Source organism: Anopheles maculipalpis, chromosome 3RL (assembly GCF_943734695.1).
Source record: "Anopheles maculipalpis chromosome 3RL, idAnoMacuDA_375_x, whole genome shotgun sequence".
Classification (NCBI taxonomy): domain Eukaryota; kingdom Metazoa; phylum Arthropoda; class Insecta; order Diptera; family Culicidae; genus Anopheles; species Anopheles maculipalpis.
Window position 1 is genome coordinate 57,736,255 of NC_064872.1, and position 26,980 is coordinate 57,763,234.

General features: G+C 44.4%; 5 protein-coding genes across 7 annotated transcripts in view; 4 read left to right on the forward strand and 1 right to left on the reverse strand.

The window, feature by feature from the left end:
* The window catches only part of LOC126563378 (programmed cell death 6-interacting protein), a 292,351-nt gene that overhangs the window by 233,450 nt on the left and 31,921 nt on the right, over positions 1–26,980 (forward strand). The gene's annotated exons all lie outside the window — the stretch shown is intronic.
* Positions 232–4,266, forward strand: LOC126563440 (cytochrome c oxidase subunit 6B1). Its single transcript, XM_050220086.1, has 2 exons — positions 232–383; positions 3,968–4,266. The coding sequence occupies exon 2, from the start codon at positions 4,015–4,017 to the stop codon at positions 4,243–4,245; it is 231 nt and encodes a 76-aa protein (XP_050076043.1). The 5' UTR covers positions 232–383; positions 3,968–4,014; the 3' UTR covers positions 4,246–4,266.
* The window catches only part of LOC126562266 (uncharacterized), a 472,552-nt gene continuing 447,249 nt past the window's right edge, over positions 1,678–26,980 (forward strand). For both annotated transcript variants that reach the window (XM_050218723.1, XM_050218724.1), the window contains exons 1-2: positions 1,678–1,695; positions 2,061–3,417. In XM_050218723.1, coding sequence (XP_050074680.1) covers positions 2,079–3,413 — 1,335 coding nt within the window. In that variant the 5' untranslated portion in view covers positions 1,678–1,695; positions 2,061–2,078 and the 3' untranslated portion in view covers positions 3,414–3,417. The remainder of the gene's footprint in view (positions 1,696–2,060; positions 3,418–26,980) is intronic.
* On the forward strand, positions 5,319–5,975 carry LOC126563087 (FAD-linked sulfhydryl oxidase ALR). The gene is made up of 2 exons (XM_050219700.1): positions 5,319–5,719; positions 5,800–5,975. Exons 1-2 carry the CDS (start codon positions 5,319–5,321, stop codon positions 5,960–5,962), a joined length of 564 nt encoding a protein of 187 aa, XP_050075657.1. The 3' UTR covers positions 5,963–5,975.
* LOC126562599 (cell growth-regulating nucleolar protein) lies at positions 6,059–7,042 on the reverse strand. Its single transcript, XM_050219146.1, has one exon. It carries the CDS (start codon positions 7,040–7,042, stop codon positions 6,059–6,061), a length of 984 nt encoding a protein of 327 aa, XP_050075103.1.

Sequence of the window (26,980 nt, forward strand, 5' to 3'; positions counted from 1 at the left end):
CAATTGAATCGACCAGTTTTGCAAGTGCCTTGTATTATTTTACCATTATTATAAAACTGTATAATAAAACAAAAACCGTGTCTTTTTCATTATGGTTATTTTGGCAGCAAAGGGCAAAAAATACTCAAATTTAACTGCGTTACTGTTGCCATCACATTCTACCGTTAATACGTGCGACAGAGAGGCAAGAACATCTCTCCGAATCCATCTTACCTCCACCAACCTTGGCTGTGATGCCGCCATATTGAAAAATCCATCAGACCTTTTCTTCATCCGTCATTCGTTGTCTGAGCAAATCGCAACTCGTCCGAAGCAAGAAGTTGTGTCTTCATCGTCGAAGCGAAAGAAAAGCGCCCGGTGGATTTGACCCTTGTTAGCTCCAGGTAATTGCTCCGCTCAATTGTTCTCATCGAACCGAAAAAAACACAAACAGCTTCCGATGTGTGCACTATTTCCTTCCATTCTGGGACAGAAGCAGAAAGATACGTTGTTGGGGAGGGAAATGTTGGAAGAGAGGTTAATCGGTGATGTGATCGGTGTAAAATGGGGAGAGCGAAAAAAAATCCTACATACATCTTTGTTGTGTCGCCCATTTTATATGGAACAGAGACCTCATAGTGTGGTAGAACATGATCTCGGTGCTATTGCGAGTGCGGGTTGGCAGTCAATTCTGTGCGTGGTCTTCCGACCCTTTTTCTGACAGCTAGCACCCTCCCTGTTTGTCCCGGGCCTTCCTTGTGGGATGAAGCAAAGAAAAATTACATAATTTGTAATACTGCAGGAACACGGAGTGTGGCGCTTAAGCGTGTGACCTTGCCACCAGTTCCAAGAGTGGTCCCAGCATATAAACACCATCAGCTGAATCATATTTTATACTATGATGGTCGATTGTTAAACATTTACAAACTGATTCCATTTGTTGCTATGGTTATGTAAGTTACCTTGAGCTATTGTGGGGTACTAAAGCCATCGGTCCGGCACAGAGATTGAAAAATCTTTGGAATGGGATATTCTCTGTTCTGTAAGGTGTAAGGGACACAACATTTCAGCGGCCAACAGGTAAAAGGTCTTTGAGCACTTTCTTAGGACGATATGGGCGCTCATCACACCACAAACGCCATCCAGGCGTCCCACGGAACTGCTACCGTCGTCGAACAGTGGTCTCTCGTCTCTTGAAACGTCGCGTCAATCCTCCTGGTGTAATACCTCCAGCTCTTGTCCAAGCATTGCGGATCGCACCGTTTTTACACCCGCTCGAACGAACGCGCTGGAATGCATACTGAAGAGATGAGGGGGGGCAAAAAGGCCACTAAAAAAATAACTATGGGTCCGGCAAACCTGCTCTCCAAGTTGCATGTGTGTACCGCACACAAAAAAAAATGCAACGCTCGGACTCCCTAATGTTCTACGACTATAGATCTGAAAATCCCGAGAGTAATTATTTGCTGTTGCCTAAAACCATATTCGAAGAAAAATTCACGTTTCAGTAAATATTTTTCAGGCAACCGGTCAAATTAAAACACGCCACGAACACTAGACAAATTGCGGGAACTCAAAAGTACCGAAGGGATCTAAGATTACCGAGACCCGCCTTCGCGCACCGGCCGGCACCGGGGTACTACGTTCCTGAGACAACACCAGCGAAGAGCGAGCTTGGTGTAAGAGCCCGAAACCTGCAACACAAGCAAGAAAAGAGTAATGTAGTTTTTATCCCTTTATCCTAACTATCTATCCTACTATTTAACTATGTATTTTGTTAAAAAAGAATGCATTTTTCACACACTCACATTCATACTTGACGGTAAAGTAATTCAGAACTCCCGGGTCAAAAAGCGATACCCAGATGCGGTTCATAATAACTGCAATCCGGTACAAAACTTGCATTTAACCCTCTAGCGTTTGGTTCAGCCGCTGGAGCTACCAAAGCTAGAGGGTGAACTGCATCGATTTGGCTCGATTTAGAATCCTCGTACCCGGACCGCTTTTCCGGGAGGGTATATATTCCAAGCGAAGGAACTTCTGTAACTGGCGCTTATCGGTAGTGTACGCTACTCTTCCAGGACTCCGTCCCTTCCAACATGATGCCGGAGGAAGACGAAGAAATGGGCCCCGGTCGGGGTAGTGGTGCTGACGATAGTGGCGGTCATCAGCCCGAACATCAACCACTTGGCCAGAAACATACCACCAGTCGCAGTGCATCAGAGCGTAGTAGTTATTATTCGAGCACCGGAAGTCGGGATCGTGGTGATTACCATCGTTCTGGGCGCGATCGCGACCGAAGTCACCGTGAGTCGCGAGATCATCGTGATCGGAACCACCGCGATCGAGACCACGGCGGCAGTGGTCGACATCGGGAACATTATCGTGACCGGGAACGAGACGATTATCGAGACCGCCGCGATAGACGTAGCCGGTCGCGATCGAAAGAATCGCGGTCGCGGGATCGTGATCGAGACCGGCATCGGTCGCAGCGGGCTGATGATCGTGGGTCTCGTGATGATGCGTCCCGTACTGAGCGCACGGTACAGGATCGTCTATCGGCAGAAATTGAGCAAGAGCTGGCAAATCTTCGCCGGCAGCACGATATGAAGGAAGCATTAAAGAAGCTACAGCAACACGATGAAGACGATAAGAAAGCGTCCCACAGTGGGAAGGACAGCCAGGATGAATCGAAACCTTCGAATAGCCGTCAAAGACCGGCCTTAGTTGGAATACATTCCCGGCACTTTGGAAAGCAGAATTCATCCAGCTTTTTGCCAAAAAATGCGCCCGCTCAACCGGTGGAGTATGTGCCAGAAATTCAAACCGAAGAGGAACGTATCGAATTTCAGCGCAAAATGCAGGAAAAGCTACAGCAACATCTTGCTGCGGAGGGCAAACTGTATCCACCCCCAGCAAAGCCGCAGCGCGATACGCCAGCTCCTCCGGTGGTGATGACAGGATTCGCGAACGATGGTTCATTCTTGGAGATGTTCAAAAAGCTACAACAGCAAGCCGCCACCGGAGGAAGCAGTGTTGCAACAGTGGCCGCACCAATGTTACATCCGGCTGTTGGAACCGTTGCTGCTGCGGCAAGCGTTAAACCTATGATGGTTCCAGTGGCACTAACAAAAATGCCAATTGCCGTACAGAAACCAGTCTCGTTTAGCGCAATATCCGCACCTACGGCCGTCACGCAGATTGTGAAACCGTCTGCAATAGACAAGGAACCACCACCCCCACCGTTGCCAGTTTTTGGGCGAAGACGTGGCGGCAAGATCCTAAAGACTGGACTCGTGAAGAAAGTCCGCCCGATCGAGGAATCTTCGGCGGAAGCGCCGAACGACGCCTGGACGCTGTATCTACAGGAGGTGAAGAAGTACAAGAGTGCTTCTTGCGATGCGGACTCGAAAACGCGTCCTCTGGTCAAATAAGCTCGTTGTGGATGTTCTCGAGCTCGCCGGGATGGTGGGGGAGAAAGGCGAGCAGTGTATTAGTTTTATTTTAAGTTTTTTCTTCCCCGTTTTGTCCCTAGAGAGAGGAAACCATATTTTTGAGGGGATTATTTTATTTATAACAAACTTGGGTGTGATAAGTATTTTTCAACTTGCAGTTGTGTTTCGAGTCTACTACTTGTATTGGGTCATAGCAGTAGGAAACAGATTATATTTGCTGCTTTTTTTTTTGGCTAGGTCTGCTTTTAGATATGTATATAATAAGTTACCTAAGATACTGTATTTTCAGCTATCCTATCAGTCTCGTGGCACTTTACTATATGCCCTGCTGAATGCTATCACTTCCGATGTTGGATGAAAGCGATGGTTTTGCACTTAATGAAAACAGTATATTTAGCAGTAATTTGGGATAGGAAATAGAGCGCACACGGCTGTTTAACCCCATTTCTCCTGCCCCAATATTCCGGGGGGGCTTATACAGACATAGACCAAAAAAAACCTTAAAGCTTGACGATATTTTCTCTGGAATCTAGTGTTTTTCGCGTCTCTTTCCGACGACCGACAACAATCCAGCTGTGTGATGGCGTACGAACCGAAGACGGCCCCGTTCGATCCCCGCTTCCCGAACCAGAACCAGACCAAGTACTGCTACCAGAGCTATCTGGATTTCCATCGCTGCGAAAAGGTAAAGGGCGAGGGCGACCAGGTATGCAAATACTTCAAGAGCGTCTTCTCGTCGATGTGCCCGAACTCGTGGGTTGAGAAATGGGACACCCAGCGCGAGGAGGGCACGTTCGCCGGTCGCATCTAAAGCGTTGGCGACGCAATCGAAGATTGGTCCGTAGCCGCCACCATTGTGTCAACATGGAAGAGGACACACACAGCTTTGCTAGTAAACCGTCAGGAGTAAAAATTCAACCACAAATCCGGAAGAACTGTGCGCGCGCGTTTTAACGACGATGCCATCATTAGCCGCACCCTCGATGTGTGGCGTGAAGTGCGCGATAAAATTTAAATACACCCAATATTAAACAAAGAGAACTGTATCGTTAAACACTAGAACGGGGTTGTATATTCATACGAGGCGCTGTGAAAGAAAATAGTCTGTGGGTTTTGCAACATTATTTTCTTCAACAATATTGTTTTCTTTGGTTTAGATTCGCAAATATGGACAACTTTCTTAACATTTATTAGAATGACCACCTACCCGAATTTGTTATGGATTGAAACTTTTAGAATGCTTAGACAAATATTTTATCTATATTATAGCAAAAAAAGCAGATGGTTGCAGAAGTAGGGGTTTATTTTTGGTCATTGAAACGATGTTTACGGAGCAAGTAAAAGAGCCAATGCTCCGGATATAATATAGCCATGGAGATTAAGCAGCATAATGCTGTTCTTAAAATGAATTTGTTTTCATCATAAGATCCGGAAGGTATCTGTGAACTATTAGGTAACTCAAATAAGAATGTAATAACGATTCTTGGAACAGGTTTTGCTTAAACGCTCCAGTAGAGAAAGTTATCAGAAGAAACGTTAAAATAACCATAACCATTGATATTAATTTAGTAAAGTTTACTTGCATTGCTCAAGCGATTTCATCGTCTTTTTCCAGCAGCATTCAAAACTAGGACCCCCCTCCCCCCACATGACGTTTCAATCTAGTCACCCTAAATTGTTTGTTTACCTGTCACGACAACTGTCAAAATGTTCGATGGAAATTTCGTTTACGTTGTGTGGTGCTAAAATTACATCACATTGTCCCCCCGCCGGCTGTAGTAAATAGTCGCGGTCACGGCCCGCCAAGTACGGCTCAGTAAAATTTTGCGCCGCTAGCAAACATTTCATCATCCCAAACGGAGTAAAAACTTGTGCGTAGGAACAATGCCCACAGCGGAACCACTGCCTAATCATCACCAGAACGGGAAAGAACCTGCAGCACCCTGCCGAACGTGTATGGATTTTAAATCATGGTCTAAACAGCAACGTAAATCCCTTAGCACCAGCTCTGCCGCAAGCAGTAGTAGTGTGGCAAAAGCTTCTTCCGATACGGAGGTAGCACACCGCAAAACGGACAACTCGGACGAGCGAAACGGTGGATCACCACCAAACTGTCCGTTGGACAAGGAACGTCTTGGCCGGTACACCTGGGGTTTGCTGCATACGATAGCCGCATACTATCCAACCGTTCCGACCGAAACGGAGGAGCGGAATGTGCGAACATTTTTCACCTCCTTCTCGAAGCTTTACCCGTGTGAATACTGTGCAAAAGATTTCCAACAAGAGTAAGACTCACTGCCGATAGTCGATGGGTGAAACGGGTTGTGTGATCTTAATCGATTGTTTTTGTTTCTTCTCATTGTAGATTAAAAGATATGCCTCCGGACACCAAATCCCAACACGCTCTGTCTCAGTGGCTTTGCCGAATACACAATCGGGTAAACATGAAGCTGGGCAAACCCGAATTTGACTGCACAAAGGTGAACGAACGATGGCGAGACGGTTGGTTGGATGGTTCGTGTGATTGAAGGCGTTTTTCGGCACAGTTTATGGATTTACAAATTTACCACTAATGAGTAAGATAACGTACATATAAAATATGCGTTTTAAATGTTATATTTTCATCACGCTTCTACCAACCGTACTGTATCGTTTTCCACCACAAAGCAACTGTTCTTCGCTATTTTCTTTTGGAATTTTTTCTCGAATTTTCCATCATCAGTCTCCGAACTGCCGGTTGTTTGCTGGTAACGTTTCAAAACCTTCTTCTTCAGCTTGGACAGCTTCATCTGGTTATTTTTCGATAGGAGTAAACCGCGGATCACATCACTCCAGTGGAATTTTTCCTGATCACCTGTTTGGTCCTGATGTTGATCCGTCATTGTGGTATCGGTTCCGTTCGCTAGCAGAGCCGCTTCATCCTCGTGACCGTTGAGCGACGTATCTTTCGTCTTGCGTTTCTTTTGCTTTGACGATTGCTGTTCTACCTGTCCATGGCCGTTTTCCGAAGGGTGTTCCGTTTTTCGTTTTTTCTGCTTGGTCAACGAAGATTCTTTCTCAGCTACATCATTTTGTGCCGATACACCGTTCGTTTTCGGATCATCTGTACCATTCTTCGTTGGTACGGCCGATTCCTGCGCGGCACCTGCATTTTGTTGGGCCGTCGTTTGATGCTCGCTTTTAACCTCCCGTTCTATAATAGCCCAAGCCTGTTCCACATCTTTACGATTTAAATATCGGAAGGAATTTTGGAAATAGTTTACAAATGGTTTACATTTACGCGGTATGTTATCGGTCCGGTTGATGATCTCGAAGACGGACTTTACGCCGGGTGATAGATTGCTGTTCCGCTCTGTTATCGATCGTACCATGCTGACCCAGCTTTCCTGCTTCTTTGCACCCTTCTTTTCCTTGGCCACAAATCCTTTGGCGGCATACTTTTCCGCTTCGCTGATGCAGACCGTGTGCGCGTCGTACGCTTGGCCGTGGAAATCTTTCAGGCAGTCCATGCACGATACGCTGATTGGTCGTCTACACCGATAGGCGTGGGCGGACACCACCTGCTTTTTCAGTGATTCTCCACAGTGGTTGCAAATGAAGAATACCATTTTGCAGTGGTTGGAGAAGTTTCGTTTTGTAAAAAATTGTAACCAAAATCCACCGCCTGGCCAGATGAAACTGTTGCACTTGTATGCACGTGCGTTTTGTGTTTACGTTTTTATTTCAAGCTATTTGACATTTCTACCTGTGTTGGAAATGTCAATTTGACATTTCAGAGATAATGTACACATGAAGCCATGGCCGGATGGAGAGGCGCTAATGAAACGCTTCAGATTTCCATTAGTCCATTCGTGCAGTAGAGTTCTATCGGTAAGTTGAGCATGTAGCAGATTCCCTTCACATTTTAACATATACTTTGCTTGTCAGCCTTCAAGTATATAAAAAATACTATTGACGGCGTGCCTGCTTACTAAAGCATTGGGATGTCCTTGACGATAGGAGGGACCATAAATAAGGTGTTTGTTGCGGAAACCGGACGCAAACATGGATGGAACGGCCACGCAGTTCCTTGCTATATCGTCAGATCTAGTTGGATCAGACGGATAGACTTTAGTTCCTACTAGTGGATACGCATATCTATGGACGACGCGTTGGGACGACAGGCGTTACCTGGATATCCTGGACAATCCAAGACCGAGTTAACCGATGACGGTGCTTTCCGCAGGAGCGGGAAAGCACTCCTAGAGTGCGGGATTTACATCCGTAGTGAAGGCGAAACTATTAGGAGTTCGTCCCAAAGACTTACAAAATTTTATCCTAGGTTTGTTAAAAAGTTTGGTCCAGATAGCGGCGCCGTAATGACCTTTTTCAAGTTGCTAAGTCCGGATGAAGAACAGCGAATGAAGAACTACAACTCCTTCGCAGTCTTGCTCTTCACGGCTTGCTGCAGAAGTTTTCAGACCAGTGCAGGAACAAGCGACGTCCATAAGAAAAAAACCTGTATTTATCCTGACGCATCTCGAATTTACATGCCCGAACTCTCACCAGTTGCAACATTCTCCCCACAAATGGATTAACAAGTCACTTTCAACGTTGGACACCCGTTGTCCTAAAAGCTTCCCCTTGTTTATGTTTGTACTCCTGTTAATATTATTCCCTAAATACATTTTCAGTATTTCAATCCAAAATGGCTATTTTCACCGCAGGTCGATCCAATATTCTATTTAATGTCTGCACCTCTATCACGCGTCTAATCGTGGCAAGCAGTTCCGTGGTAGGTTGTAGTCGACAACGATGACGAGATCTTCTTCCTTGATTGATTAACTCGGTTGGAAGCATTTACTTCGCCGAGTAACTTTGGGAAAAATTCTGCGACCATTTTTTTCCTGAACAGATCTGAATAGGTAGGGGGTCCGGTGTTTTGGTGACAGCTCCGCCGGTCTTAAAACGGCAGGGCCGGAGTTCAAATCCCATCCGGGGACCGTCGCCCCGTAGTGAGGACTAAGCAACTACGTGGTATCGGCAGTCTAGTTAAGCCATTTCGATGACTGGCATGACCTTAGAGGTCGTTAACCCAAGAAGAAGAAGATCTGCATAGGTGCGGGCTATCTTCCACGCGTGTCTTTTATTGTCGGGTTAAACCTGTAATAAAACAACATAATTGCGTAGTTAAGAATCATGTGCCTTTTTTCTTTGGATTAAAATTTGCCCAAACCAAAGCAGAGGTTGTCTTCGGTAGTTTCCTTCAGAAGGAAAGAAATCTTATTGAATCGAAGAAAGTATTCAAAGAAACACTAAGCAAGTCAAGTCACACACGACAAAGACGCACGTGTCCGTATGTCCCACGTGTTTTGTGCTGTTTTCCGCTGTATTGTTATCTTGGCAATACACGACCGATTATAGAGTACAGATGAAGGAAATGACAGTGGGTTTTGTGGGTGTTGTTGCATGTCAATGGCATCGATTAACTCAGGCGATAACGTAATAATGCTTAATTGTCAGTATTTAAGGGCTTTTGCAGCGCAGAAAAGCGAAAATAAAACAAAACTACCGTAATGGTTTATGTTGTCCTTCTCATTTTTCGCTATATGAAATAGTTGCCGGCGTGGAGTACATCTTTGTGCTTGTATTTTCAATTTTAAAGTACAATAATACTGCACCGGTTGATGTCACGGCATGATAAGCATGTGAAAAAGTGTCTAGTGAATAGATTCGTTCACAGCTCGATACGTCGTTGCCATTCAAAATAAATATTCAACGCATTGAATTGAAATTGTGTTTGCTTAGTGTGCCCTGTCGTTGGCCTTCGGAATTGGATGTACGCTGCTGGGTGACGGGTGACATCTTCCTTTCTTCAAGCATTCAATTATGCACACCTTTCTTTTCGCTGCCCACTGTAGTAGACACTTGTTCCGTTTGGCGATGAATGGTCGATGAAACAGGAGATTTTTCTAGCCTGTGACCAAACCGTATTTATTTAATCGACCAAACCCACACATTATGGGTCCCATTCAAACGTACAGCCGCTGAAAGGATCGACAATGTTGCGTGCGTTACGGACGTTTTCAAGAGGATCGCTTGATGATCAGTTGTCCATCCGCCCTGCGGCAATGTTTTAAACCTATTCCCGCTGGACTCGGTCATGTGGACTACATTTTCGACCCTCGTTCGAAGGTGCTTAGATTACATAATTTTGGGTGAAAAATAGGAGGATGTAAGCAAAAAGTAACACAGAAAAAAATACGTCTCACAAGGCGGTTGAGTATAGTTCCCCTAAGCTCAAGGGTGATACCAGTGTGTCCACCGTGGTCAACATGCGGTTTGCAAAAGAAAATTTACAACAAAAAAAGCTCATTAAGCCTATGGTTAGGTTAGGCCATCCGGTTGCGGGGATGATTCGAAAGGTATTGAAACATACTCAAGTCACCATCCACCATTATCTGACCGGTAACATCACGCATCGCCAGCACGGGATCAAAGCATCAAAGATGACCGCAACAGGTAGAGGATTGTTTATTTACCATTATTACATTTATCTCTGGTTTCTTTCCTTTTTGGCGTAGCGTACCTGCCGCGATGATTATGAGTAGCTTAGGATCGTTACATGCTACTCGCGAGGGAAGAGACCGATATGATGATGCCTACCATGTGAATAAAGCACATGAGGGTTTGTCTACTAAAACGTAGCAAAACAATATAAATATGCGTTTCATAACGAACAATTTCGGGCGCCATCATACTTCCTAATCTTTTCTAGCAAAGCAATAGCCATCTAACTAACCGCCGACTACTAAAGACCGACTGACCGAACGACCGACCGAAACGTCATCGCCACCGACAGTGCCAGTGTACAGACCTCCCTGGAACACGGCACTGCCAAAGATCCCCATATTCAGCTCCAAGGCTCCATACCTGCGTCCCCGACGGAATCAACGGAAACGAGAAAGCTGACCGCCTGGCCAACAGAGCCCAGCTTCGCCCAACGGAAGCACACAACACCCTTTCCCACCAAGCATCACACCGCTTCATGCGGTATCTTTCCATCCAGCCACCATCAACGAGCCCTTTCCCGCCTTCGAATAGGACATACACGCCCGACCCATTCCTAGGAGGAGTCCTTAACAAATCCAGTCCTCCACTTTGCAGCTTCTGTGGCGTTGACATCACTGTCCGCCACATGAATTCACGATACACCGAGCCATATGCCAACTAAACACTGACACTGAGACATTTCCACAGAACCGCCTTATTAGATTTTTATCGCATCAGCATTTTATATAGATAAATTTAAGCAACAGTTTTATTTTTTTACTAGCGACAATCGCAATAGTTTTAAATAAAAGATAAGTCACATCTGCAATAGTTTTGTATTAGTATTAACCGCGTTAATTTGCGCTTAACGCGAGCAGACCCTTTCGGATACATAAAAACTACACAAACTCAATTCAGCGCTCTCGCAGTTTTTCGTTCATTGTGTCATAGGCTAAAGGACACGTCCTTCCACCGATCTTAACGCGATCACGGTTTACACAATTCTGTGGTTTCAAGTTCTTGTCGCCAGGCTCGTGCTTACAGTATATTACGTTCATGCCCAGATATGATCATGAGTTTCCGTGTCCTAGATCGCGACAACTCCTAACCGTATTTGGGCATGTATTTTTCGTCCTAGGACACGCTCGAGGAAGTCTTCGGGTAACTATTTTTCGCATAGTCTTCGTGTCCTAGTACTGTCACAGCGCACGACCACTCGCGCTGTGACAGCGCGCTCGGAGAGTAGTTACTAAAGCTTATCTACTATTCTACTTATGTCTACCGTTGTTGACATTAGTATTAACCACTTTTTGTATACAGTAGAGAGGCGAATGTAGTCTCAGAGATTCGAAGCTTCTACTCGTATGAATATATAACGATAAAAAAAAATTATTTGGTCGATCCAAGAAAGTGTCGGGGTAGCGTTGGTAACCACGTGTAAAACACCATGACGATCGTGCTAAATGATAATGCACACTGCCAAAACGGATGGTAATTGATCTTGTGCAGTGTATCCGGAAGGAATAATGGAATCGTATTTGCTGAGGTATTTCTTTTTTTAAAATATTGCATTTATTGACATCTTATTTAGAGTCTAGAGAAAAACAATCGGAAAAAGCTTGATCGCCCAACGTATTGAATAAAACATGCAGTTATTTGTTTTGAAGTTTTTGAACCAATACTAGTCAAGATTTTGTTTTTTTCTTATTAAACTTGTAAATCAAATGAAATTCAACAAAATCTCTTCAGCACATCCTGTCCCGCCTATGACGAACGGACCTCAGCTTCTCCTTAGTGGAAGGAAAGGTGAGGACTTGCTTTTTAACATACATTTACATATTTCCATACCGATCGTCTTCGCGACTTCGCCATCCGTACCCTGTCGAATCCACAAGAGTGGTTTACATTTTTGTGTAAATTAATAACGATTATCAGGACAACGGCAAAGCGGTGGCGCGCAGTCGGTGGGGAGTACACGTTGCCGAACGCTTCTCCTCGTGGAAAGATTTGTTTGACCTCGATGCCGCGCGCTGTGTGTGCATGAATATATTGTTTGACTGTTTACCTTTCGCTTTCTTCGCCCGCTGGTTCCCGTTTGACATTTGGCTCGCGGAACAGGTGTCTTCGGGCCAATTTCCTTTCCGTTCTCGGACACCGAGGACGTTACCACCGTGTCCCGACCGGCGTACGGTATTCTGTGACAGAAAAAGCTTGCTTTTTGTGATGCTGTCGGAATTTTGCCTGTGCCGATCGGTTCACGTTGTTTTACATGTTGTTTAGAAAATTCCGAACCCTCTTTTACAATCCAGCCAAGTGCTGTTGTTGGTGGCTGTTGTCCGGCGTGAAAGTGAAATGAAACCGGTTCTAGTGGGGCCGTTTTTTGGGGGTTCGAAAGCCCTGCGCGCGAACTGGCGAGGGTGAGAGAGAAGTACTGCAAATGTGCTCCAAAACTCTAAGATGAGGTGAGTGTGGCCTAGAGTGGTTGTGTTTTCCTCTGCTTGAGGGAGAGATGTTTTACCCTTCCTCGTTCCGCTGTCGACCGCATCCAGCTGTGTCCCGCTGCTAAAGAGTGGACCAAAAATCGAACTAATGACATGTGTAAAATTATGTAAAACAGCCGAATATTTTTGACTTCACGTGGCTCAAAATAAAGAGCGAGAGGGGCCACAGATTTGTTTCCGTTTCCATTTTTGTTTTTAGTTTCGGAAGCCATCAGTTCCTCCTGTCCAGTTTTTTTTTAAAGCAATGTTGACCACAGACTAACGAGCTTGGAAGATTTGTTTTGTCTTCTTCTGTTCACTCTAATTTCCTCTGAACCTTTCTCGGCTGGGTTGGTTTTAGGAAGATCTGAGCGGTTCCGCCTGGTAGGTATGGTGGCGGTGGTGCATTGATTTCTTGCAATGTCCGATCGGAAGTTTGTCTCATCCGGGAGGGATGTCTCTTTCCCTGTTACTAGCCAGTATTGTTGGTTAACTTAATCATACCACATTACTGCCGACCTCACCCCAAAAAAACACCGCCTCTCCCGTGTAAAGGGAGAGAAAGCGAAATGATCTGACGAGTAGGTTGGTAGGTGCGCCCTACTGAAGGGATCGTCCCCTATCGGCGGTATCCCTTAGAGGCTTTTGTCCGCCGCTAGTTCAGGTGTGATAAAACACGACCGCGGAACTAAAGCGGATCTGGTGTGGACTGTCACTTTTGGAAGCTTTTGGCTCGTCATTCTCACGCGGCGGTGGATCATGATGATGGTGGGCTTTGTGTGAGTTTTACATAACGGCAGGGGAATATTGGATACTGCATCAGTTTCGATGATGGATGTTTTCTTCCTTGGGTGTTGAAGTTTACATGCATTCTTTCGTTTTGATAATATTTTATCGGTATTTGAAATTGGTTTCGTCCTTAGATGAGAGACATCTTAGAATGATTGATTGGGTATCATATTTTATAGTAAGTAGGGACATCGAACGGAGAAACTGGTTCCTGTCACGAATATTTGATAATTATTATATAATACATGTTACAATTTTTAACACGTTCATTTCTCAATCAGTCAAATCAAATACAAGTCGAGACAGATATAGCCTTGTAGATCGAGAAAGAGATGATAGTAGCTTTAGGTTTACTGTGATAACAAATGATAATATTTTAAACGCATTTTTCAGGCAGTCACTTGTCAGGGAGGCTTCACTTGTAGTGTGCAAATAGCGCGACGCTATCTTCTGTGTTGTCAAACGCTGGCAAACACATTTTTCAGTGCCATTTGTCTAATTCCTTGTAAAGCATCTCTCAAATCAGTTGTAGTACAACCATGAAGTTAATGTAGATCGCCATAAATTGTTTATTGATCAATAAATGTTTGCCGGATGTAATACGTTAGAATCCGAATCTCATCGTTTCCATTCGCCCTTTTGAAGGACTAACTACGAGGCTTAAGTGCAAAAAGTATGTTCCTGCATGTAGCAGGTGTGTGGTCCTTACACAGCGGAGTGTAGACCTGATTGTTCACGAGTCAACCGTTTTCATGTAAACAATTCCATTTTCTTTATTGTAAATGTCTTGAAAATATCTATTAAGATCTAAGGGAAATCCTAATCTTGATCCTCTTTAATTTTTCTCTTTACCTCTTTACCAATTTATGTTTGTGGCAGATTATTTTCATAGATTGCTGAAGTTTCTGAAGTAATTTGGAACCTTTTAATTGTTTATTTGACTGTCTCCCGTTGTGTGAAGACTGACTATCCAACTATGTAGTGTCAACAAGTCTCGTAAACCATTATGTAAATATGGCCTGCGTGACCTAGAAGATCGAATTAGCTTTAAAATATTTATCTAGATCTATCTTGGTACGACCTGCTAAGAATGTGTTGCTGACGGGCTCGGATCGGATGCGAGATCCATCGTAGGTGAACCGATCAGGCAAAGGACGATCGTTTCTGGAACATTCCCTTAAGTTCCGCTGTAGCGTTTATACGAGGGCTTACAATAAAGTAAGGTCTCCAACGCTGCAACTTCCCCGGATCACGCGCTAGGCGAAATCTGGCAACAACGCCGTGTTCCTTGGTTCCCCCACTACCGCTTTGCTGCTGGGTGAGGCTTCCCCGACCGCTCAGTCTTGGCTGAGCAGCCGTTAACGATGGAGGTACCCCTCCTGTCAGCGTCCAAGTGCGAATTGCGTTCTGTAATACGTTTTTTGAGTGCGAAAAAGGTGACACCTATTGAAATCCATCGTCAACTAGTTGAAGTTTACGGGGAAAAGTATATGGACATAAAAACGTGCGTAAGTGGAGCCGCGAGTTCAATTCCGGGCGCACTAATGTTCACGAAGAGGAGAGAAGTGGCCGACCGTCGGTCTCGGATGCGATTGTGGAGGCAGAAATGCTCAAAAACCGCCGTGCGACAATTAGGGACTTGGAAGAGAAGCTTGGAGGAGTGTGTAGCAGCGAAACAATCCGTCATATCCTTGTGAACAACTTGCAGTATCACAAAGTTTCTGCCCGATGGGTGCCGAAACAGCTGACCGAAGACCACATGAAGCGGCATGAAATTTCACCACGACAACGCGCGCCCGCACACATCCAACGTTACCCTTGACCTGCTCAAGAAATTTGGCTGGGACATCATCGATCACCCTCCCTATAGTCCCGACGTGGCCCCAAGTGACTACCACATGTTCCCCGCCCTGAAAAAACATCTCGGAGGGAAGAAGTTTGAAAGTGACGCGGAGGTTCAGAAAGAGGTCAACACCTGGCTGCGCGAGGCGGATGGAGAGTGGTATTCTGCCGGCATAGACAAGTTCATCGTGCGGATGCGCAAGGTGTCGGAAAAAAATGGCGATTATGTAGAAAAGTAGCCAAGACCTTGGCCTTTCCAACGGTGTATCGCTTTTTGTAAATAAATGTCATTTTAAATGAAAAAAAAAATTGGAGACCTTACTTTATTGTCAGCCCTCGTAGATTACTCCGATCGAAAGTTAGGCTTTTTCCAGGATCAACCCGGACTAGTTCCTAAAGGTGGACCTTTGCAACATGCAAATCCTTTTTGGGTGAAAATGTTGGAATCGTTCGGATAGAAATAAGTAGACTTTTCTACCGGATAAAACCAAAACAAGTATTTGCCAACCCCCAATAACTTGAACATACTATTTTATGGTTTGAATAGCAAGTGAAGTCAATTAACTTTTTTTTGTGGTCCCTTTTTATTGCACTGTTAATAGTGCGAATGTGCTTTGGTTTATGGCTAATTTGCCAGAACAGTTATTTCGTATTCTTATTTCTCATTTTCTTCAAATGGTTCTGATTACTTTTTTCCGGTTGTAAGATTTGTAGTTGATTAAGGATTTGTTCAAGATATTGCTTGCAAGTGCAATGTTAGCTTTACTTTCCTTTTGTTGCGTTCGCAACAGCATGTCCCATGAACAATTCGATGATCTCGAAACCAATTCAAACATCATCCTTAAAATCACTCTTTGGAGGATTTCGATTACACTCCTATTGAAAAGGCAATTTAAATATTAGGCAAGGTGAAATTAGGCAAATTTACCACTCATAATCACATGAAGAGATGATGTGGAAACATAATTTTCCATTAGGACAGATGTAGTGCCTTGAGTGGCTTTTATACAAAATAATCTTCCTCGTTGAACTGTTTTCAGGCCGTACGTTCAGCTCGAACTTAATGTGATGCATTATTTTGAAGCTTATTTAAATCATCAAGTAATTGCGAGCACGCACGGGACGGCAATAAGCGTACAATTATGTTGGGCGATCGAATGAAACTGATTTGATGCTTATCGAAAACTATTTACCGTCAAACTCTCAAGGTAGAGAGAAACTGTAGGATGAGTTGTCATGAGGTAAAATCCGTTGTACATGTTTCTAGGGATGTAAAACTGAAATTTAAAATATGAATAAAATCGGAATTATGCTTTAATTATAATTTCACACGTACCAATCACATATAATTGAACCACTTTTGCGTTCAGAATTCTTGCACAAGGAAGCGAACAAATTCGCACATAATCCATTAACCGCGTTGATAAGTGCAATGTGTGAAAAACGTTTTTCTATTTGCAAAATAAGCTAATGGACCCAACGTGTTCCGACTCGCTGCAGTGACTTCCAACACCCATTACCATGAAGTACTTTTGCTGGTTTTCCGCAATAAACATTTCGAGAGCCTAGCTTCGGCAAGGTCTTTTTCCCCCTCCCGGGGAGAGGAGATGATCGAATGGACAATATTGTCCGTTCGGACAATCGACGCGATACGCAATAACATGCAGCAGATGCACGCCGTGTGAGCGGAATTTGGTGGCCGGATTTGAAAATTGTCTTCATCTGTGGCCTCAGGCTCAAACAGAACGAAGCATCTGAAACCTCCGGTCGGTCGGCTAATTAGAGCGATTGCGATCGTGGTAACACGAATTCGATACGCATTCTCGTTCATTAGCCTCGGCATGTTTTGGCGGTACCGCAGATTTGACCGCGTGACACGACCACTACTCGACTAGGCGCGCGCGCGCGCACATGCTCTCTCGCCGTTGACCATCACGTTGCTCAGTTAAGCAAGCAAACGAGCATGCTGCCTGCCTGCGATCGATGACCGATCGTTATTGTGATTTGCGTTTGCATACGGTTGCCGTACCGAGACGACCTTTCTTCCTTGGGAAAACGAGATTGGTAACATGGTGTCAACTGCTCCCCAGCTGCATCACAACTGCAACCGACTCGTACACCGGGCCACAGAAACGCCTGTGGATGCTTCTGCATTCGGTTTCGGTTTCCCTTTAACCCTCGATCGTTTTGGTGCCGGTATGGTTGGCATTGGATGTTTGAATGCAAAATGTGTTTGCCTGTACCTGTCTGTTTGGGGATGCGAATATCGACACTGGCGGTCACTTCCCTCTCTCCCTCGTTGCAGTTGATGATGATGCGTGCAATATACGGTTATGGGCTTTTCGGTGGAAATGGCTTTGGTGAATATTGAAAGGTTTGATTGTTCCCTTTCAACGGTGGTGAGCGTTTGGCAATGGTCACCATTGATGAGCCTGTTGTTTGTGGTGCAAATCGCTGCTGGAAGGTGCTTCGGTTGTCATTTGATTAAATTATAGCTTATAGTGGGAAAATTGATTGATCACCTTTAAAGCTTTCGAAGGATTTTCGGTTTAGTTTAATTAAATTCATACGCGGTCCAATATGTGTTGTATATTATTTCACTGTTTTAACTAGTGGGAAACTTTTTCCATTAGATATTTGACGAAATCTTGGTGCACCAAAATTGCCTTATTAGACAGTTCTTTTTACAAGTACAATATAGCCCGGATAGGATTTGATACTGGTACTGTTGATTGAAATGCCGAAGTATTTATTACTAGAATTCAAAATTTTGTATTAAATTGCCTTCTTCTTTTACTTGACTTAACGACCTATCTACTAGATCACTCCGGCCATCAAACGGCTCACTGGACTTCTTCAATACCACGTAGTTACCTTTCTTCAATACCACCGTACAGCTCGAATGGAATCGTATTGAATTTAAGCACAAATTTGTAGTATGTTATCAGTCTCGTGAGGAATTGCCAGCGATTTATAGCTTTCTTGACATAAATTACTCTTTGCTAAATTAATGGGGAAGTAATATTTTGCCCTGTTCAATTTCCGAGTAATAATTCTTAGGAAAAGTGGCCAAAGCTAAGCGGTCAGACCAAGTGAAGGACCTTAGAGTGGATTACCAAGTGAAGGAGTAGAGTGTTTGGAAGTAAGAGCATATTTCCATTACACTGAACTCTGATCTACATTAGGGTGAGCCTCAGAATGACTAAACATGATCATAATGTGCATGTTTGTTTGGATGTTTAAAGAGCTAAAGAGCAAATTTAAGAAACTCTTTGCTAATGAGTTGGAAATATGGAAGGACAGGAGTTCCAATAAAGCCAGAAGTCATGTTTCTGGTAGGATTCGAATGTCCTGAGGATGAAGAATTGATGATAAAAAATCAAATAGAAGAAGTAGTGAAAGATGTGTTCATTATTGAAATATTATTGACCAATGAAAGAGAGAGACTAGGTGTGTCAAACATGTTTACTGCTATTAGTTTCAGCTATCAATTTAATGACGTACGCAGATTTGTTATCTTTGTTTGAAAGTTTCGCAAGTTCTTGCACGCAGCAAAGCGATTTGCGTCGTGATGGAAAATCATTGACTCTTTTCTGACCTCTCCGCTACCAAACGACTGATTTGGTCGTTTGGTAAAAAAAAACGCTTACGTATCGATGTAACCGTACGCACAAAGCGTACCAATGTAACGTATGATTAACTATATGGAAGCGAGTGTCTTAGGAATTTACCGAAGGGATCCCTTTTTACGATCATTACCGGGTTAACTGAAGTCAATTTCGCCACACACCTAAGTACGACAAAAGCTCCAAAAGTCATGCGGAGGGGGCAAATCAGTGGCTGCTGTTTGCTGTGATGAACCGATCAGGCATCGTTTGTGAGGTTCGTTGCGAAGTATCGCGCACTGTTCAAACCCATTTATGCACCATTCTAATTTTTATTCGCCGAGTCAAAATGTGCCCCCACACTGAGAGTGAATGGCGTACGCGCCGTGAGGTTGTAAGCATGCGAGTTAAGCAATGTCTAGCGTAAAGCGTACAGTGTTGTGCTTGTTTTTTGGGCCCATTAGTGGGTAAGATGTGCATCCAATTCTCAGTTGAGGTATTCTGATGTTAGCTCCACTGTTTTACTCTCCAGCCAGTTGGCATTGAACGTCTTCTCGACCGTCCTGGCTGGCTAGCTGGCTGACTGGCATGCCAAACCGTAAGCAAAAGTCGATGACTTCGAACCGTACGATGTGATCTGACCTTGCCCGTTCGTGATCGGGCCAGTGACGGTAGTGTAACATATGTCTTGCATGTCGGAATACTTCAACGTAAAGTGGGTTATAACGTATGAACCTTCCTTCCGCTTGAACTTCGACTTATGAACCGTTCTTGTTGTAGATGCACGATCTCTTCAAGTAAAGTTGGACAGTTTTGACATCTGAGGTGAGGGCAGCGTGTAAGTAGATCCAATCGGAAGCTGTCGTTTAAGTAATGATGCCATTTGACCGAGAAGGGGCATATGGGGACGTTCTACCATTACACTATCTTCAGCGTGGGACGCTTTCAGTTACGCTTCTTTTTAACGAACTACACCGTCTTGTTGGTGAGCTATTAATCAGAGCAAGGTCAAAACTTCTGCTGTAATTTCTACACCTAGCGGCCGGACCGGTTAGATGAATATTGTTGGTGGTTTAATTTCGATGCGCGCGATATATTAGACCATCTGGTAGTTACCGTCGGCAGGCAACAAATTTTGAGTAGCAAAGAAGTGACTACGCACACCTCTGCATCCTTTCTCGTTTGGTACCCTTTTTTGTTGAACTCAATCACTGCTTATTAATCACACATCGGTACGTCGGAACATCGATGCGCCCGCGGTTACCGTTTTCGACCGGTGGTAATTATCCTTCGTCATTTCGTTGGCAGGCGAAATTTTGTGACCGTTGTTGTGCTTCAGTTCTTAGTTCCGAACACGTGTTGTTTTTTTTTTTCTCAACCAATTGCCAATGTCGTACAAGGATAGGTGAGCTACACTTAACCATAAATAGGTAGATGAAATTCATCGCACATCGGATATCGCTTGCTTAAGCAATAAGCCATGTTGGAGGGGCGAACCTTGCAACGGATCGAATACAAATTGAATTAAAAATTGTAGAATACATGCAATAATAACTCTTGCTGAAAGCGAAACAACCTTCCTACATTAAGCACCATGCAAATTCTGCTCTAGCGTTGCCAATTTTGTTTGCGAATCATGGATATAAATTAGAGCTAGTGCTAAAATTGCGCGGATAGAAATTGAGACGAAAATAGGTCATAATCAGGGGGGGGGGGGGGGGGGGATAACCGTTTTGAAAAGATTGATCAATCAAAGGATTTCATGATTAAATAAGGCTTATTACACAATCTTCGAAATTGTGGTTATTATAAACGGTATTGATTTCCAACAGCGATTGTAAAGAAATTAGACTAATGATCATCTTAGCAGGAAGTGTTCTTATTTTCATTACTCGCGATCGAGTGCGATCGTCTCACAGCCTTATTGGCTGCTTTGTTGATGCTCATTCAATATCTAGTTGCCCTAGTTTAATCAATCACCAATCTCAAACACTTTCCAACCGTGGTGCAATTGTTTCACGATGATCAAAGGTCGCTCGCCTAGCCTTTTAATGCTCACACACAAACATGCGCTGGGATCGATCAATCAAAATAGGATTTTTCGGCACCAAAGTTGATAGTGGTAGCCATAGTGTGAATGATTAATATTTGCACGGCGCTTGGTACGGTGCACCGCAGGGCCGAAGCTTTTAAAGCATCAGCTGACCCGAATAACCTGTTAAATATTGGTTCAACTTTTGATCTCGATCTACCCACTTTTACTAAGCCTTGGTCGCACGTGCGCATAACGGAGAGACGTTTGCGGTTTAGGTCGACTTTATTTGTTCGTCATTGCTTCCTTAAGAGGTTAAATTGATTCAACCCACCACAACCACAACCAGGAAGCGTTTTCCTTGATGGCGTAATTATGTGTTCGCACGCAAATAAAGCCGTGATGGTAGCGTTTTTCGTTAATTTAATTTTAAACTGAAAATAATACAGCTTCATCAGCTGTGGCACGATGTTAGCAACAAATATGTTAACGCCTCGCGAACAGCATGTGCGGTAGTGGAGCGCATTTGCATTATGCAATGTCAATAAGAGGAGTCGTAAAATCTAAAGTACAATTACCAACCGGGCAATAGACATCCTCATCATCGTCGACGCGGTCGCCATCGTTGCCAGGGAAAATTGTACCCGTCAGCCGTAGGTTCGCTTGTTGCGGTGGAAAATCGCAACCCAAAACACCACCACTTCCTTCCAGACCACCTAATAAATCTTGAGCGTGCGCCCCAAACCCATTTGTCACAGCCGGTGGAACGGGTTCGTCATCTGCCGGCGCGTTTGAATCGTGTGCGAATCGCGTAGAATGTTTTATGGGTACAATTAAAACCACAGTGGCAGCAAGCACACAGCCAGCCAGAGCCAGACCCGGGCTATGACTATGCTGCCCATCTTCGCTCCCTGAAGGCCCTGATGATTGTTTTTCTTGGTCACAGCTAGTGTGAAAAACTTGTACCTAAGCGACAACATCGCGTCTGGGGTGTTTTGTGTGTGTGAGTGTGTGCGCCTACGAGCCACTTATTTTCCCGCTGCACAATGGGGCCACTCGGATAGATGCATCTTCTACTATAGAGGATGACAAATAATGATGCAATGACGTCCACTTTATGGCGTCTGCTGTGCACGCGGTCAGGAAAGCCGACGTTTTCCACCCGGGTACGGGTTGTTCCCGAATCGAATGGTTTTGACAACGGCTGCGCCGATGGGGTTTGCGCTATTTACTACGACCGTACAACCACAAACGATCACTTTCATCACACGCTGTCGTCCAACCGTCAATGGTCGGGGTAAGCGACAGCTCCCTAAAGCTGCTCCCTAACTGTGACTAGGGCAGCAGCTCTTATCGTTTTCCAATGCCGTAATATACGATGCGTCTACCGTCCTAAGTCCCTATCGACGGTGACTGATGACACCGTTGGATGCGAGTTGAGCACGATTACACAACGAAACACCCCAGTTAGACACCGAAAACACCTTTTCCTTTCCAAAAAGGCCGTACGGCGACAACAGCACAACGTCCACTCGTCCCTTCCGATGGCTGGTAACGAAGTCATTTGTTCGCTTTCATTCATTTGCCATCTTGGGAGCTACTCAATCAGCACATTTGGCGGGGCGCGTAGCCTCACCAGTTGCTAAAAGTACGCTTGATTGATTGTGGTCTACCCCGTGGGGCTTAGTCGTCGGTGTCGATTAGTCGGAAGCATTAGGTGTCGCTACCATCACTTTCTAAGATGGTCAGGTTCCGCTCGAAACGAGCTGATGAATTCTTTTAATGGTGCTGGTAGTGACTTTCGTTGTGCGGATCATGTTTTCCTACCCAATGCGCATCATTCTCACAATAATCTTTTTGATCATTTGATTGACCGTTTAGCATTTTGCAAACTTTGCTCCACGTTCGTGGGAATGAGGAAGCATGCGGAGTGTCTTCCTGTGGAAAGGAAAGAGCTGTGTACCGTTTTGTCCCCGGATGTTTACGCACTTTGTCGCATTTATTAGTGTGTCTGGGGTTTTTTGGCACGTCGCGGTCTGTGGATGTTTATTTTGCGATTAATTTTACGCATGTTACTACCCGTTGGGTTATGCTAATTATGGCCTTAAATTTGATACTGACATCTGATTGAACGATGAGAGAAATGTTTGCATGTTGTGGGAGAAATTTTTGCCAAATGCGCCTGAATGTTTTGATTTTTGTTAATGCTTGTTCCGGAAGTGAAGGTAGCGATTGCCAACAACGTTTTATGTATGTTAATTTGTATAAATTTTCGTGGTATTTATATTTCTAATTTTCTAAATAGATGTAAGGCTAAGCGATGTATGCAAAACTAATTATTCTTTGTGGATGCGATGGTATTCCGGTGCTGAGGCGACAACAGTGCCGGTCTTCACACGGCAGGACCGGGATTCATATCCCATCCAGAACGTTCCCCACAATGAGGACTGACTATCCAACAACATCCAACAATGACTTACGAGAATTGCTGATACCAGAGCAATTCTCGTAAGTCATTAAATAGCCGGCATGACCTAAAGAAGGTCGTTAATCCCAGAAGAAAACGATGCGAAATTCATCGATTAATTTATTTGTCTTTTTGGATGATCGATCTGCAAGATCATGCTGGCCGTGTAATGGCGCATTTTACCCATTGATTACATGTATTTGAAAAGATAGTCCTTGTTAAGGACGATGGGATTCGGTACTATTCCCTGTCGTGCAAAAAGTCAGCTTCTATCAGCGGATAATTGGTTGCTTGTAAAAATATATTCTACGAAATCATAATTATTATATTTTTGCAAAGCTGTGATCAGTTTTGGAAGCACAAATGCTAATTTTTTGTTATTCAACATCTTTACCAATTTAAATATATTATATTTTTAAATCCTTATCAAACACTGTAAAAAGTGACGCTTTATTAAAGCTTGAACCAGTCCAAAATTACCGATAAAAGTTATCAAAATGCTCCGAACATAGTGTTGAATAACAGCAATAAGTGGCGTTAGGTAATTAACTCGATAGGTACGTTGAGGTCTCATTGCAGTAAATTAAAGGGCTATAAGTGTGCTATTTTATTTTTGAAAGGTATGAAACATTGTCTTTAGTATGTAGTTCGGTTCTGACTAGGTAGCTCTGCCATGACTAGGTGATTCTACCCTTTTAAAATAATCTTTTGCTCATTTCTTCTTCTTTTTGGCCTGCTCCGGGTTGAGCACGTCGTGTCGACATGGCCATGTTGCCAATCCGTTTTCAGGAAACTCGGTCTAAGGTTGCAGTCCTCCATCCATGGCTGCATCCGATCTCCGACGGGTTAGATTCCACTTGATCCAGCCAACGAGCTCGCTGTGCTCCTCTACGCCTCGTGCCGAACAAGTCGTTGACGAGCATCTTCCTGGTGGGGCATGAGTCTGTCATCCTCATCACGTGCCCTAGCGAACGTGTCCTTTCGGCTTAGACTACCGTCAGGATATCAGCACCGCCAAACAGCTCAGCTAGCTCGTGGTTCTTTCTCCTTCACCACAGATAGACCTTAGCACCCGCCGTTCGAAAATGGCGAGTGCATTGGCGTCCTCCGTCAGCATAGTTCAAGACTCGTACCCGTAGAGGACTACCGGACGTATCAAGGAGCGGTAAATCGTGCATTTCGTGTGTTGTTGGAGTCTTCTGGATCGCAGGAGTTTGTGGAGTCCGTAGTAGGCGCAATTCACCTGAACAATACAATGCTCCTTCGCCGCACTTCCGTTTTTACTTTGAGAACCACCTCGAGATCGTCGCCGATTGTTTCTCACTATAGAGCTCCATGCTCACTAGGTAGCTTTGTCCTTACAAAGCAGTGTTTTACACACTATGAAGCTTTACTCTGATGCTCAGAGCTCACTAAGAAGATAAGCCCTCACAACTCAGAGCTATCCTCACTATGAAGATTCGCTGTTACTATCAAGCTCCGCATAATAAAGTTGCTCTGTGCTTTGCCTACTGTTTTTTCGTCTAGCTGGCATCTTGGTGCAGTATTACCAATAAGTAAAGATGATTGTTACTGATGGTTGCACCAGTGAATCTGGGTTCATAGATGAGAGAAAAAAACCCAACATCTCTTTGGCTAAAAGCATCCTTAGACGTTCCCTTTGGAATGCAAACTATGCAATAATCGTAAAACAAAAGTACAACATTCCGATCCACTCTTGGCATTATAAAAGGGAACATCTCCCACGCGCACACACATCTCACCAGCGGAAGAGATCGAAGTCGATAAATGGTTTAACTCTCAACCTAACCTGACCCTGCCCGCGTACGACGCATACATAAAAATTTTAACTAGGAAATGCGACATTTCCAGCGGACAGAGAGATCGAAAGGTTCCGCTCCGGCTGGCGGCACCCAGTGATTAATGTTATTGAGTTAATATTGATTTATGATTACACCGATCGTTGCGATCAACTATATCCCGTGCCGTTGTTCCCACTCGTTTTGCACCATTGATACAGTCCCCAAATCCAGTGTGCAGTGTGCCGGTGGTGCTATATCGTTTGGCCAAGAGCCGACCGAGCACTCGGAAGTCGGTGGTCATCGACGGGAAGGAAGGAACCCGCAAATGGTTGGTCTGTCCCTCTTTGCCTTCCTTTCTCATACGCAAGGGAAGCGTAGTACGCAGAAGTCCCAGCAAAAATGCATAATTGATTACCCATTTTGAGGACGCGGTGGATTTTTGGACCACTCCTCGCCGGTGACAATAGATCCGTGAGCAGGGAAAAACGGAAAGAGAAACGTAAGCGCGATCGTCACCGAGAGGAAGAAACAGGTTAGAAAGGTTCCTCCCGGTGGTTGGCCGTTGTTTCGAGGGTAGGAAATGGGTTTCTTCTTCGCGCATTTTGTTTGCACCACGGTTGGTGGCGCTTTGGGAAGGAAGTTGAAGATGTCGTTGAAGCGTTTTGTCAAAAAGATGGTTATTGAGCGTGCGTTACGCTTATAATTGTTATGATGCTTGTACGCTGCTTAAGAGCTGCTCGGAGGCGTTCCAATTCGATGGTCATATTCCCGTGCCGTTTTTGTATGTCGATCGTACAAGTTATGAATAACTGCGGCCGGAATTTCATGCTTAGTTCTTCTCGCATTCACCTGTAATGTAATTGAAAAGCATGTCAATCGTGTATTACCTTTTACCTTTCTTTTTCTAGTATTGTAACCAAGTGTTTTTCTACACCGCTGCACACTACCCGCCTTGGATTTTGGATGATTGATTCGGGCGATTTGATTTGCAATCAGTTCCACCTTCAGCGTTCGTATCGCGAGCGCTCCTGCCCGGTCTGTCCCAGTCTGATGGAATGCCAAGGAGCTGATTGCATAATTGTGGGAAAAACGCTCACGAAAGTCCGGGAAGATCTGAAGTAGGATGAAGAAATGCTACCAAGTCTTACCGATTCTCACCGATAGTGGTAACTTTAAACGATGGTGCACCTGTTTGCGCGAAGGAATCAAATCAACGCTTCGCAGACGATAAAATATTGGCAAGCCAAATAGGCAGGGCAAAACTATCCCGCTGCATTCCATCCGGCTAATGGGTCGGATTTGTGCTGTGCTGTAGAAGATGATGGTCAAATATTTAAACATCCGGACGTGGTTGGGTTGCTGTCGGTCGGTTTCTTCAGCTTTACTGGACGACCGCAAACCGTTGGCCGCATGATCTTTAATCGATTTCAACTTTCTCTAGCAGACCGACTGGACCGAGTGAGTCTTCGATACGAGACAAAATGCTATGCTCCTATCTGGTTGCTTGTTAGCGCAACGCGTCATCTTGTTGAAATCTCTTTCGAGTAATATTGATTGGAATTGAGTTGTTGCGGTGTAACTATGCCGTTGTCTTAATATAATTTCAAAATGAAAATGTGACCACTAATGAAACCTAAGTATTGTGTATGAATGGACGTTTTACCGCCAGAAACCCAGTAAGGAATATGCATCACACAACATCATCTTTTAATAAAACAAACAAGCTCCCGTTTTCTTCGATTACCTTCATGAGCCATTGGACAATAATTGAACCAAAGTGGCCATAGTCTTTGGAAAGTTTCCTCGCGTTTTACGTTTTAACGCCCTCCGTTTGGTCATCCGCTTGGTTGATGCACGTTATAATTGCTGTCAAGTATGTACATATATCATCTTTAGTAGACACGCTTAAGCAAAAGAACCGAGGACGCTTCGCATACTGCACACCAAGCCCGGAATCGGATAGCAAATGGTGAAAAAGCAGGTTAAGGATGTATCGAT